The sequence below is a fragment of the Malurus melanocephalus genome, unplaced genomic scaffold (assembly GCF_030028575.1).
Source record: "Malurus melanocephalus ecotype Western Australia unplaced genomic scaffold, MMel_1.1 scaffold_688, whole genome shotgun sequence".
NCBI lineage: Eukaryota > Metazoa > Chordata > Aves > Passeriformes > Maluridae > Malurus > Malurus melanocephalus.
Window position 1 is genome coordinate 198,301 of NW_026623920.1, and position 14,530 is coordinate 212,830.

Sequence of the window (14,530 nt, forward strand, 5' to 3'; positions counted from 1 at the left end):
AAAAAAAAAAACAACAAAACCAAAACCAAACCAACAAACTTTCATCACCTCGGCATTTTTTCCGAGTTAGCCGCCACGAAGTTGCTCCACCCGGCTCCGATTGTGCAACGGGGGGRAGGCGGCGGCGCTCAGCTCGCTCCCGCCGGGCGCGGGGCGAAGAGATTCCCGGACGGGCGATGGATCCCCGGGAACCCAGAGGGCCCCGGGGCGGCGGAGAGGAGCGACAGCGGGGCSAAGGCGGCACCGCGGCTGCTGCTCCGTGTGTCCGTGCCGCGTTACTGCGGAACGCGAGGGATCCCGGAAAGGGCCCGGGCCAGGCGGACCCGCCGCCATCTTACAATGCGGGAGAGAAGTTGCAAGCAGAGGGGAGAATCCGGCCGAGGGGCCCCGCTGCTGCCCCGGGCAGCGCCGCCATCGCGCCGAAACCCCCCGGCACACACGGGCCGGCGCCATTCGGGCCGGCCGGCGGCGGAAGGGCAGCGGCAGCCACACCGGCCCACGCTGACATMCGAGCGGCCCGGGGACCTGCTTCTCCTCAACCACCCGGCCCCCACCCTCAAGAGAGGCCAGGACGAAGCTCAGGCCCGAAGAGAGCGGCCTCGCCGCTCAARGCGGGCCGCGGCCCCGCCGGAAGGAGCCGCCGCTTCCCGGCCTCTCCAGCCTCCGCCTCCCCCCCCGCGCCCGTCGCCTCTAGGGGCGGGGGGGGGTGGGAGGCCGATGGGGGTAGGGGAAGAAAAAACACCCAAAAAATAACAATAAAATGAAGGGCGAAGCGGTGAAGGGGGAGGGGGGGACAGCGGAGGAGGAGGAGCCGCGGAGCTCACTCACCTTGTTGATGCGTTTCAGCGCCATTGTGTGTGTGCGAGTGCCGGGCCCGTCTACGCGCCGCGGTGACTCCGCGCTCCGCTCGGGGGGCAGGGAGGGAGGAGGAGGAGGAGGTGGAGGAGGAGGAGGAGGAGAACGGGGAGGAAGGCGGAGAGGGGGGAGGGGGCAGCCGCTCTTCTCCTTCCTCCGGAAACAGCCGAGGGGGCGCCCGACCGGCCGGCCGGCCGGAGTCCTGCCTGCCTACGGGCAGCGGGGCCGTGAGGCTGCCGGGGGAGCGCTCCGCCCGCCGCCGCCCGTCACGGCCGGGAGGGGGGTGCGAAGTGCGGGTAGRGCCGAGAGGCGCCGCCCGCCCGGGGGAGAGCGAGAGATGAAGGGCGAGAGAGCCCCGCGCTGCCGCCGCCGCCGCTGGCCAGGCCCGGACGCCGCGGGAGGGTGGGAGGCGGGGCCGGGCCGGGCACGCCGCCGCCAACGGCTCCTGGAGGCGGAGCCGAGGGGCGAGAGGCGGGGCCAAGGGCGAACGGGCGGGGCAGGGCAAGGAAGGTTCTGGGGCTGCCCGCGGGCGCYGCCGCCTCGGGGCTGCCGTGCGGCTCCTCTTGCCAGTGGCTCCTCGGGGTCGCGGCGGYCCCCGGAGCTCGGCGGCGTCCGGGTCTGGGCGGCGGGTGCGCTCCGCTGACAGCGGGTCCCGCCCCGCCCGCCTCCCCGCGAAATGGCGGCAGCGGCCGGATCTAGGTCCGCCCGCTGACGCGGYGGCGGGTGTTGCTCCGCGCGTCAGCTGTGTGTCAGCGCTGCGGAGGGGTCACCGCCCGCCGGCTCTGCGGGGCCCGAGCCCCACCGGGAGCCCGAGTGGAGGAGCGGGGCTYGGGCGTCCTGGCACATGGCGAGGAGCAGCGTTCTCCGGGCACGGAGCAAGGCGGGAGCCCCAGAGCGCTGGGGTTTGCAGCGTTCGCCGCTCTGCGAGTGACGAATCCAAAGGTCCGCTGTGCCCAGGAAGAGCGCAGGCCTGGTGTGAGGGTAACGGGTCGGAACGCTTCGTTTTAGCAGCACATCGGCACGCACAAGGATACCAAAATAAGTTTCTCAGCACAGGGGAAAAAACATCTACAAAGGGAAGATACAGTGACGGGGAGGGACGTCTGCCCCTTGTACTGACAAGGGCATCAAAGAATAATTTAATCATCAAGGTTGGAAGGAGACCTTTAAAATCATGAAGTCCAACTATCAACGTGGCGCTCCTGTAACCCCTAAACCATATCACCCATGCCAGTTCCAGGCGCCTCTTCAGCATCTCCTACCACTTTCCTGGGCAACCTATTCCAATGTCTGACCACCTGAGCAGTGAAAAAAATTACTTCTAATTTGAAGCTACCCTCTCACCCTAAGGCGATTTTCTCTAGGCCCCTCACAGCAGGCTGTGTAAAAGAGACTGACACGCGTGTCCTTTTTAGGTAGTTGAAAAGAATGGTTAGCAATAATTATTTCATTTATAGTGATACCATCCGTGACACTTCCACTTCCTTGTAGGAGTTTTATTTTGTGTAGCATGGGTCAACAGATCACTCTCAGCCAGGTGCTTTTTCCTCACAGTAATAAATTGCATAGGTTTATGCATAGTTCCCTGCATGGGGAAGAACTCCTTTTCTGTGAAACAAGAAGAGAAAGATTGTCTGACTGTCCTTCTGCTGTAAGATGGGATATAGTGAGTGACAAACATGGTATTTGCTGTCCAGGGTGGGGATGTCCACATAATTAGCCAAATTCATTGCACTGGACTCMGTTTGCATTTGTTATAGTGCCCTGGTGTCAGCTGTCTTGCTCTCTAGGATACTAATTCGTATTGGTCTGGAGAAGGCACAATGTTCAGGAAAGCTTCCTGTGTAAAAACATTTTCAGTATGAAGTTTGACARTAAGCAGCAGTGAATTAGCAATGGGATTTTAAAATTATTTCAAAAAATAGCACTGTAGTATGACTGCCATAGTTTTTTAACGTTGATATTTACAGGCAAGAGAAAACAATGCCTTGTACTTGTAAAGTCCAGTTATCTTTCTGTGATGACCTAAACCAATCCTAGCAACTTCCTTAAGCAGTGTTCGTTTTCTGCTTGTTCTTTCAATTGTACTGAACAGCATGTTCAGGAAGTGTAATTCCAAACTATTTGATTTTCATGCTTATCACCTTAGTCAATATTGCTGAAGAACACCTTGCTGTTCCTGCTTTGGATTACAGATGCTGTTAAACTGCTCCGAATCACCAGCGTGTCTATCTTTCTACCACAGACATCTTCCTCTGCCTTGTAAATTGCTCACAAACTTTCTGAGCTTCATTGTTGTTTGTCATCTCAGGAGATTTAGATACTTGGCAGTATTCCAGTTCTGCATTTTGTAATTATTGAGATTAATGACCTCTAATATGACTTCATATTAACATTTGTGATGTGACTTGTGATTCACATTTTTCTATATAATGAAGGAAATTAAGAACAGCACAAACATACTGTTGACAGTATGTGTAGTTTTCCSAGCTAATTTAAGACAACATGAATTGTTAATCTGGTTAATCAAGTTTTCTTACATGTTATATTCAATATCTCTATTAGCATTTGACCCCAAAGAGAATTTAAAATTTATTGGATAGCTCCAGTTTACAGCCATTGCTCAGAAACAGGTTTGCAAAGTTTAGTTTAGTATACTTGTTTAGGCAAACACTTTATTACACTTGCTGGTCATTTTTGAAAAACAAATCTGCCAATTTATATGCTGACCTTTAAAAGCACTTGAGAAAAATAATAAAAAATTATGGCTTAGGTAGGAATGAAAAACAACACATAGAGCTACRGTTCTGTAGCCAGTTCTGCAAGTCACAGCACACAGTCCTGCTTGGAGAACATTAYACTTCTCACTCTCATCTCCTTTCCTTAAACTGTGACGTAAAAACAATGTATTTTCTCCTCAGTTTTTGGAAATAAATAAAACCAAATAGATTTTTTACTTCACTAGGAGTACTTAGGCCTCAAAACCTGAATACATTGATGTGCCCATACAGAGAGCTTTACCACATGCAGCAGGAATATTCTTTTGCATAGCTTCCTCATATGGTAATATAAAATGCAAGAGGTGCAGATGATGGTTAGTGAATATGGGTGTTGCAACTTAATGTGGAACTATTTGTGTTTGCTACATTTTAATTTCATTTTTGAAGCTAATCCTCAGAAGTGGCTGAAGAGAAGTATTACCATGTCTAATCCTCCTACAGTAGTGGAGTTGGGTTAGATTTTCAGAGGTTTATTATGCAAAATAGCTCAGTAGATGTGGCCCGGTAATAAACAGTTTGCACAAAAATACCGAGAGCAGCCCAGCTCTCCTGAACCCCATCTTTGAATTTTGTTTGTTTTTTCAAGTATGGTGTTCCAGCGCGTGGCCAAGGGATCAACAGCCTTCAAAAGCTGGATTCACCAGTCCATTTCAGCTGCTTCCTGATGGTCCAACAGAGCAAGCATGAATGTAGGTTGGCTTGTTACCCTGTAAGAGCACTGCCCCTCAGGGACTGGAGGGAAAAGCAGTGCAGCCTTTTAGTTTAAAAGTTAATGTGGGTTACTTGCACATCAGTGCTGGTTTTTCACTTCTGCTTGCCTGAGACCAGCCAGTTTTACATTTGGAGTGTGCTACTGTACCTACCTTCAAAACAGGTGGAGCAACCAAGCATCCCGGACACCAAGCAGCATTCCATACAGGATGCTTCATATATGTGAGAGGAAAGGGGGAAACAGGTTGCAAATTTTTTTCCGAAAAGATTTTCCATTCTATGAGAGAAAAAAAAAATTACTTCAACAAAAGTAAGATATCCATCTAGTCCATACAATAATTACTGTTAGTTCCTATTTGGAACATAACAGCTTCTGCTACTGGAAAACAAAGCGCTAAGATCAACAACAACAACAACAACAACACCTTCTCCCTGTTTGCACGTATTACCAGGCCTCAATTTTCTCTTCAGCATCCTGTCCAACTTGTTTTTCCTTTAATTATTGTAGATCAAGCTTGGAGCCAAATCCTTCTTTAATCTGAGCAAAACTCACCTTATTGAGGACCCTTCTGATGCAGTGGTTATCATGAAAAGATTACGGGAGAAAGCTGATAAAATAAGATTTTTCCATTGGCTTTTTTTTTTTAATACGACAACAAAAAAAAGCAGAATTTACCAAGCACCATTACAAGACAGTGAAGGAAAAAAAACAGGTTTGGGGATGCCACTGGGTTCCACTTGATCTGTTTGAAATTCCAAAGACCAGCAGGCCTTTCTGTGTGTCTGGGGGCTTCTCCCCTTKGAAAAGGATGACCAGGTCACAGTTGCAGGCTTTGTGGTGCATGCTCAGTTCCCTGGCTGTTGCATCTGGGACCATCATGTCTCCTTCTGTTAGGCAGAAGAGGTAGCAACACCCTCTCACATCTGGAGTGAAGCACCAGGTCTGTGTGTTAGACAGCAGTTAGCTTTTTGAGGAATACTASATAAAAGGTAACTTTTAAAATATTCCAATCTGGCAATTCTCYCATTGTTTCACTCCCAGTGAAAACCTATAGTGCTTTGTTGCATAATATGCTAAGATTTCATGGCTTGCACAAAGGTCCTGTGGGATTCACGAGAGTACAGAACACTTCAGTAACTTACACGAAGATTAACAGACTGAAGTCCCCTCCAAAATCTTCTGGTCTTCAGGATTTTGTTTAGCACTTCATTGTCTTGCACCTTGCACCTTCTAGCTTCATAGTGGCAACATAGTTTTCTTTCAGTTAAAGAATATTTTTCTGTTCTCTTGAAATCCTTCCAGAAAATAACGGATATTTTACAAGAATAAAAGTATGGCAACAAAAAAAAATTCTTTCTGCTATTTTCACAGACCTAAGCAACAGAATCTCTGAAAATCACTACAGGTTATTTATTAGTATGCATACAGAGTATTCTTTCTTCTTTTCCCCAGCAAAACTACCATTTGATCTAGATGAAAAATATATCCCTGTCAAGTCACCAGCAGTTTTTGTCAACAAGAATCTTCATTTTCTGTGTTGAGTCAGCTCTATGGATACTGAAGCATGAAAGTCAGATGAGCATGTGCATGGTGTAATTACGATGCCAAATTTGAAAACCGAAAATTTGTGTTGMTGTGAATTACTAACCTCTGTTTCCTTCTTTTGTATGAATTCTTTACATGCCTGAATAAACATAAATAATATAAACATACATGGCAAAATAGCAGCTGAAAATAGGGGTGTGGAGGATTCAGCAATTAGCCACAGTTCCTAAAATAAGGTAACACAGGCTGAATTCAGCAGACAAAACCCCTCTCTGGAGCAGCTCCAGAGTTTTATCAATTTCAAGAGACCAGGGCACATCACTTGGAGACCTTGTCAGAAAGGTGTTTAATGGTGACCTACTTTATCATATCCCTTTGGAGGTGGTTGCTTTTCCTTGTTATACCTGTTTTTTGTCCCCTCAGGCTGCCTTCTGACTGCAAGCTAAGTCTGTGTGGGTTACGCTGTTACCGAAAATGACCACGCTCTGAACAGCAGTTTTCAGCAGTGCGTAATTTGACCTATTGTGTTTACTGAAGGAGACATCAAAGGACTCTCTGGAGCGCTTTCAAGATATGTCTATTTTTATTACTTTGATGTAATTGATTTGGACCATCCTAATTCGGTTGCTACTCCAGTGCTTGTTCCAGGATGCAAATGTACTAAGCAAACCACAGCCTTTGAGGAGTGTTTGGGTTCAACTAATTATTTGACCAGTGTATCCAATATATTTTAAAAGTTGATAGTTCAGATAAAATGGTAATGCTTGAAGGTAATTAGTCAAACAGGCCAGTTAAGTTGTTTCACAGGCTCCCCAGTGTAGGCACGGCTGTTCAGGGGTTACAGTCCACTGTGTTGAATCGAGGGCAGGCTTTCATTCACCTGCCTGGCTACATGCAAAGCATAATTTTCACTCTTTGACTAGAGGTACAAGGAATTAGTTAGCCTGAGCTAATCAGAACACTGATGGTGTGCTTCATACACTGAAGTCTAAACCTCCTTTGATCTCAGTAGGTTTCCCTGCAGAGATCAGCTGGTGTTTCCAGAAGACCTGGCACAGGGACTCTCACTGAGTTAGGAGACTTAGTACCACTGATGTCACAAATGGCCACAGCAAACTATCTCTCTTGGCCATTCCTCCTTCTTCTTTTGGGCAGTCCTGCTGGTGAATTGTTCACATATTTGTAGCTAAATAAACATTACACTTCAGYTGAGGCAGCAGGTTGACTTTCTGTTACTCTTCATTGAGAGGGTTCTATTTCTTTCTGGAACACTCTCTCTTTTTTTTTTATTTTATCCCATTGTATTTTACACAGAATAATGTTATATTTCTCTGGGGAAATTATTAGTCTTGTAGTGTGCAGYGTTTTAATTGATGCTGAATTGACTTAATTTAGTGATTTGAGAAAATAAGAAAGCCCACAGAAATACTTCAGGTTTTTTTGAGTGTTTGCTTGGTTTGTTTGTCTTTGAACTGTCAGGAGTTGTTGTTTATTAAGACAAGGGATTCAACCAGCCAGTTATCATGAGGAACTAGGAGTCATTCTGCTTTTCTTTCTGGCCTTTTGAGCAATCTCATCTTTACGGATTTGCCTGATCTTTTCTTTGGTATGTCCCAGTTAACCAYAAGGTATCCAAGCACTTACTTAGACCTCAAATATTCTTGTTTGCTGTCTTATTATAAATTGGTAAATATTGTTGATGACTCTAAGTCACCAATACTGAAATTGGCCAGTTATTTCATCATTTTTGTAGTATTTCTACAGGGCAGTATTTCTGAGAAGGTGACCCCCCGTGACACACATGGGGGTAGTAATGAAATGACTACTAAGTGTTGGCAAGTTGCTGAAAATATTGCAAATCATAAAGTAAAGGCAACCTGCCTTCTGTACTCCTGGTGATTTTTATTCTTCAAGGTCAAGCATGCCTTTCAGTTTCTCAAGAAATTTTAGATCGATTTGTCACTTTTCCAAGCAATGGATGTGAACTTGTTTTCATAAAGACAATGAGGACTGCAAATTTTTTGTTTTCTTTTGCTTTGCTTAGGAAAATGGGAATCATCTCATTTAAAAAATGCCCCCTGAAAAATATTCACTTAAGGAATTATTGTGGGATCCAATATACTAATTTTCTCAGACATAGCAATTTAAATTAAAAAATAATAGCAAAAAAAGATAATWTCCTTCCTGACTATTTGGTGGCTTATCTTAAATGATTTTATGATCTCCATTTAGCTCCCATATTAGAAAWGCACTGCCACAAACACAAATGGAGRACTCWGGTACTTGGAGACTAAATGATACCCTTACCCATACATCATTCAGGATATTTGACAGTATCAAATCATGTTGGACAGGCAATTTGAGAGACTATGTGCATCACTAGTTTCTACTGTACTTGTTTTCGGAATAATCATAACATTTCTGTCCCTGAAACTGTCAAAATAACTCACACAAAAGTAAAAAAAAACCCAAACAAACAAAAACCAAACAAAAATCCTGAACAACAACAACAACAAAAAAACCAACAAAAACAAAAAAAAAAACCAACCAACCAACCAACCAACCAAACAAACAAAAAAAACCCAAACCAAACCAACCAAACAAACAAACAAAAATGCACTGCATAAACAAAAATAATTTAATTCCTCTTGGGAAAGCAGTTTAAAATATTCTCAAGTGATTTAATAAATTAGCTATAGAAACTATCACAAAATTAACTTCCAATAAGAGAYTTTCTGTTGTAAAAAAAGGGGGCACTAGGATCTTTTCCTAGGAAAGGAACTAGGAACTTTTCCTAGCATGTTGTTCCACATGAATGCCTCTGAATTACCATGTACTTTTCACAGCCATTAAGATTGCAGTTCCTGTAAATTAAGTTTTGTAAATTTTGGCGTGATATGCTTACACCCTACATTTTGTGTTAGTCACTTTTTCTCCMTTTGAATCAACAGAGAAAGCAATATTAAAAAAAAAAAAATATTTACAGACCTTACAGCTCAGTGCACTGGGGTGGAATACAGAATTTATATAAATTTGTGGCAATACCTTGAAAAGTAGTGAGAGAAAGTAACTTACARATCTAGGGAATAGCCAGCTGTGTAGATCTAGAAGTGCACTGTGCTATAATTGAGTTAAGTTCCAGATGATGATGAATGTCTGGAAAAATGGAAAAGAAAAAGCATTGATAAGATGGGCATAAGGGAGGCAGTACTAAGTGTATTCATCAACTGTAATACTATTCCATGTCATTGCCTTGGGAWCMAAATAGCCACTTTTTTCTTGCTTTCATCTCCATCTGGTGGACATGCACTTGTCTAAATTGAACAGGCATGGTGTTTTGGGGTTGAGGTTATTTTTTCTCCTCTTTATTCTTGTGAGATGACAGAGAATGAGTGCGGGTTACTGTGACCACCAAACCTATCTAACCTTGAAAAGGGGAGCCAGGCTCAGAAATCTCCTCGCTGCTGTTGTTGCACATTACTCTGAGAAGGAATGACAAACTGCTGCTTCACTGCAGTGTCACTGGGCATTGTGACATGGGGAGAACTTAAGAGCAGAGTGCAGTCCTACAGCAAAGATCACCTACTCTGTCCTCGGCAGGGGAAGCTGGTAGTTTTTCTGTGCTATAATTAGCCACTACCAATGAATGCACATTGCGTCACAGGAATTACTCTTGTGGCATTCTCACCTTTGCCTTYCAAAATGAAGGAAATGTCTTTCAGTGACAGCTCTTATGCCAAGGGAGTAAATTACTGAGGGAATAAATAGATCCTCAGTTATCTGTTCAAGAATATACAGTCTTCCCTAATCAATGCAGTTTAAAAAGGAAAGGTAAGTGGTCTGCTGCTGAGAGTATACTGACAAATATATAGCTTCTTGTCCCCAGAATTCCCCTCAAGAGCACAGCTTGTAGTGTTTTGATAGTGGTTTCACTTCACATCTGTTCATTTTACAGTGTGTACTTCCCAGATTATGTCAGCTTTGTCCTCTGTAGGTCCTTTAGTGAAGGGGAGGATGTATCTGTTTTCCATCACTGCAGCTTCCTCCCAGGGTACAATCTGGGGGTTTGGCAGTCTGGTTTATTGCAACAAACCAGGCAGAACCTGCCACAAATCAGTAACCTATCTGGTGTCTTATGAACATATATATAGTGAATCCTAAGGATACTTGTTCTGATTTGAGTAAGACTTGTGAAATAGCCTCCCTTGAAGCCAAGGAAGTTCCAAGTCTGTGCAAGTCTGTATGTGACCAGCAATCACATCATTCTGGATTACATACCAGATCAGCTACTTAGTGTCGCTGGGAAAACCGAATGATTCATGTAATGGGTCAAAATTTAAAACTCATTGCAATTTTATATTCATTATGTACTTTCCTGTGCATTGTTAGTGTTACTTGACTGATGTTGCTTACAATAGTTTCATGTCATATGACTCATTGCTTTCTGTGCTTTAAATAAATGCAGTTTCAATTTAGGGTAACAGAGTGGATATTCATAGTTTCATCTGGTGCTATTTCTGCAACTGTTAGAGTAGCTGTGGAAACCACTACCAGTGATAACCACTTCATAAAAAGAGAGCTCCAGCTTGGAAAAACCCATACAATGTAAGTAGAAAGTAACTGAACTTTGGCTGGGGGTATCTGGGAAGTTAGCATTGAATACACTTTTTTTCCTTGAGCTGGGGATTTCTTCGACTTTGTTTTATAGCCAAGTCGTGGGTAACATTTCCCACTCCCCAGCAGTGGCAATCAGAGAAAGAAGCTAAAGTTTTAAACCCACATCTGAGAGAYCAAAGCATGGCATTTTTCTTGAATAAATAAAAACAGTGTCTGCTTTTCTGTTCTCTCCTGCACAAAGTTGCCATGTTGGAACCTGAYGCAGTTCTTAGAAATCTTGACATTTTTCTTTACATTCCTGTTTCCATTCTTTTCAAAACTAATTCCCTGCCATCTGCAACAATAAGTGCCATTCTAAACCGCAGGGAATTTTAAAATTCAACAATAACACATGCTGTTGTTAGGACACTACAGTTACATAGGCAATTACAATTGCACCTGCTTTCAAAATGTAATGGTTACATTGTAGAATTCCTGAACATTAGTTAGATTAGAAAGTAATACCATGCTCATTTAGTACTAATTTTATAATATTAACATTATGCTATCACAAAATGACCCCACTGATTCTGTAATAAATGTGATTTGCTTCCTTCACTTATTTTTCTCTGGAACACTTTGCTCACCATGGACAGGTAGCTGTTTTCGGCAGCAGAAGCCACTTAAGGTGCCAGGTCTCAGGGTCAAGTGAAAGCACAACACTCTCAGGTTTCTTCTCTGGGCAACTAAACCTCTGGACGTAAAAATATGAAATAAAAACCTATCCTGCATGCAAAGAAACTGAAATTTGCTTGCAAAGTTCCTAAATATAAAAGACAGGAAAGTAACTGTATCTACATGGTCTTACATGCAATTTGAAGCCAGTCTCCTTAGTTTTTGAGATTCAATTATTTAATAGTTGCATGTTGACAGAGCTGCATAACCAGCTGATGGGGACATTGCATGAAATGAATCATAGTTCCTACAGCTCTTCTGGGAAGTMATGATTTTGCTTGCTTTTGGGGAAACGGAAGAGAGAGAGAGATCTCCGCATACAGCAGGAACAGCAGCTGATCACATCCCATTGTGAAATGATTCGAATACAAATGGAAGAGATCTAGCATCCTTCTAGATGGGAGGTTTGTGTTTGCTGATGGCAGAAGCCAGCCCTGTAGTTTTTAGTTCACAGTAGTACTTCGGCCTGCTGCAGAGATTATTCCAGGTGCTCAGTTTGGAAAATGGCAATACCAATTCCAAGAAGATGGTTGAAACAACACGAGACATCCTTCTGATAGAAAAGCTCATTACCATGAAAGAGTACTGAGCAAATTACTGTGCTACTTAAGGTTGTTTTACAGATGTAAGAACTGTGTGTCTGCTGCCTCAGAAGCTTTTATCTCTTACCCTTACTKTTGTGTACTTGGTAAAATAAATATATGTAATTTATAAATGTTCTTTTCCTTTGCAAATCTCACGTGTTCTACACAGACCAGTAAATATGATCTCATTTTACAGCTGAATTAAAGGCAGAGGGAAACGGAGCAATTTTCAAAGGGTAACAAAAGGAGGAACAGAACCAGATTCTTTTAATCTTTCAACAAACATCTTTCTCAGTTTGTTGGACCAGGACCAACCAGCTTGTGGATGCTGAAGRCAGCTGTTATTTCTGCTGTGAGCTGAACCAGTGCAGTTATGTTGTAATGACAAGAACAAATCCTGCCAAACATCATCTGCACCATGAACTTTTCTACCATTTTGCTCAAAGCATGGACTGGTTCTCATTTGAGCAATGTTTGGAGAATTCTATGTCAAAGACCTGAGCTAACCCTAACAATGGAGATCTCTTCATGTGGGCTCCATGCTCCATTTTATCTGCAATGTTCTTGCTAGATGAAAAATCCCAGTGATAGAAGATACCTAGTGCTGAAAGCAATAATCTTTCTGTAGGGGTGACCTAGGTTCTGTTCAAGTATCTATGTTTGGGTTTTTTTTTTTATTACATCAACTTCTGTATATCCTCCCAATACCAGGGTTTCAGTCACCAAATTTAGCTTGGGACACACAAGCAGAGGCAATCTCTACTTTTTAACAGTTCACAAACTGATATGCAAGAATGAATTGTTCCATGTTATGCTCCCCCCCAAAAAAAAAAAAAATTCCAGATGCCAAGCAATATTGAGATTTGAGTTGAAAATCATGCTGATAAAATCCTGAAGAAGCAATCTGCTTCTGGAATAAGAACGGGTGCTAAACATGTGTAACAGAAGGAAGATGTCACACCTGCCTGCTAAACCTCCTGATGCTGACTAATGTTAAGTTCTGACCCCATAATGTGGTCCCTGAAGATGGATTACTGTGTAAAACCCTGTTCTTTCCTGCAGGACTGAGCAAGCCTAGTGCTCAGTTTATATTTCTATATAGCTTTTATATATATATTATTTATATATTTTTATATAGTTTACATTTTCCACCTTAAAGCAAACAGGAAGTCTGCAGYCAAATTGCAGAATGAACGTGCAACTCCTGGGCTCCAGTTCAAACCACATTTCTAAAGATCACTTTTTACTTCCSCTTTGGTTAAGAATCTCATTCAGGTTTCATTTTCTTTATAGGTTTCCCATAATCTATGACTTTCAGACTTTGCTACACCAARCCCGGATGTGACTCATGTCAACAGGCGGGGCACAGGGAGAGCAATTCTCTGCAACATGTGCAGAGGTGCTCACAGCGTGCTGAATGTGGCACTGATCAAAGGCAGCACAGAGCTTCCCTGAAATGTCAGCTGTGCTCCCAGCATCACAGCTAGCATCCAGAGAAGGCTGCAACAGCAGAGGAATGTGGGAAGGAGGAGGAGGGTACGACAGAGGATGTCAAGTTCAGTGTGAAGTTGTTTGATTTAGAACTGGAGGATTTACCTTGTGTGTTCTTCGCTTGGAAAGTCTTGCAAAGAAGGTTACATCACAACATCTGATGTATAATCCTTTCTGGATATCCAAGTGCTTTATTCTCACATTATCTCATCTAATAGCCAGCATCTGCCTAGACAAGAAGGAATCATCTTAGGACATCAGACATAGGCATTACATGGATAAATTTAAGTGAGGTAGGGAACTTAGATACTCTGACATCACAGGAATATTCCCATTAGCTAGATGATCATTCATCAAGAAATGTTAATGTAGGATCACAGGCAGAAAAGGCCAGGAGCACAAATAAGTTGGATTTGTCTTAAACTTAGTTTCCAGTATTTTCCAGCAGCAAAAGTGCACAGTTGATTTGGGCAGATATGGTGTGATTTCAGTACACTAAGGGAGGAGAGAGAACTGTGCTTTGGGCAGGATCATGTAAGGAAGGAGATAGATCTTGTAGGATTGTGCTGCTTCAGCTCTCCTGCACTTGAYAGATTCACTCAGGGCAGCAAAGCACCTTGAACCAAATGGTGTTGTCATGAGCAAGGGATTAACATTAGAACCTAAGGGTCTGGGTGGATTGTCTAAATTGACCCAGAATGGCTGCGAGCTTCCCACTGTTTCATCTAGCTATACAGGGAAGATTTTCTATGCCAAAAAACGACCAGTCTCTCAGACATTAAAAAAAAAAATTAAAATAATAATGATTTTTAAAAAAATATTTAAAATTATGATAAAGTAAGATTAAAATGAAATGAAATGAAATGAAATGAAATAAAATAAAATAAAATAAAATAAAATAAAATAAAATAATGTGTGGAGATAGGTCTTATTTTGTCCAAACTATTGCCAAACACAAGGCAGATGGCCCTCTCCCTGTAACATTAAACCTCTCAGCACTCATGTCATCCTACCTCATTTGCATGAAGAAAACCTTTCAGTCTCTTTACTTCAATATTTATAAGACCGTCAACATGGAATACAACTTGAATGTAGCAGCCTGATGACAGTAATGATACACAACCTGGAGAGCAAAAGCCAAGTGTTATTAAAGCCATGCTCCCTTGCCTCCCCAATCCCCAGTTGTCCCTTCCCTTCCCTTCCCTTCCCTTCCCTTCCCTTCCCTTCCCTTC

At 43.2% G+C, this 14,530-nt stretch overlaps 1 protein-coding gene across 2 annotated transcripts in view; it reads right to left on the reverse strand.

Annotated features, from left to right (window-relative positions):
• The window catches only part of UBE2D3 (ubiquitin conjugating enzyme E2 D3), a 22,014-nt gene extending 20,816 nt beyond the window's left edge, over nucleotides 1-1,198 (reverse strand). The window contains exon 1 of one of the 2 annotated variants that reach the window (XM_057384124.1): nucleotides 829-1,198. In XM_057384124.1, coding sequence (XP_057240107.1) covers nucleotides 829-852 — 24 coding nt within the window. In that variant the 5' untranslated portion in view covers nucleotides 853-1,198. Of the gene's footprint in view, nucleotides 1-48; nucleotides 709-828 lie in introns of those variants that run through there. The other variant, XM_057384125.1, reaches the window with a different exon arrangement.
• Between the last annotated feature and the right edge of the window lie 13,332 nt (nucleotides 1,199-14,530).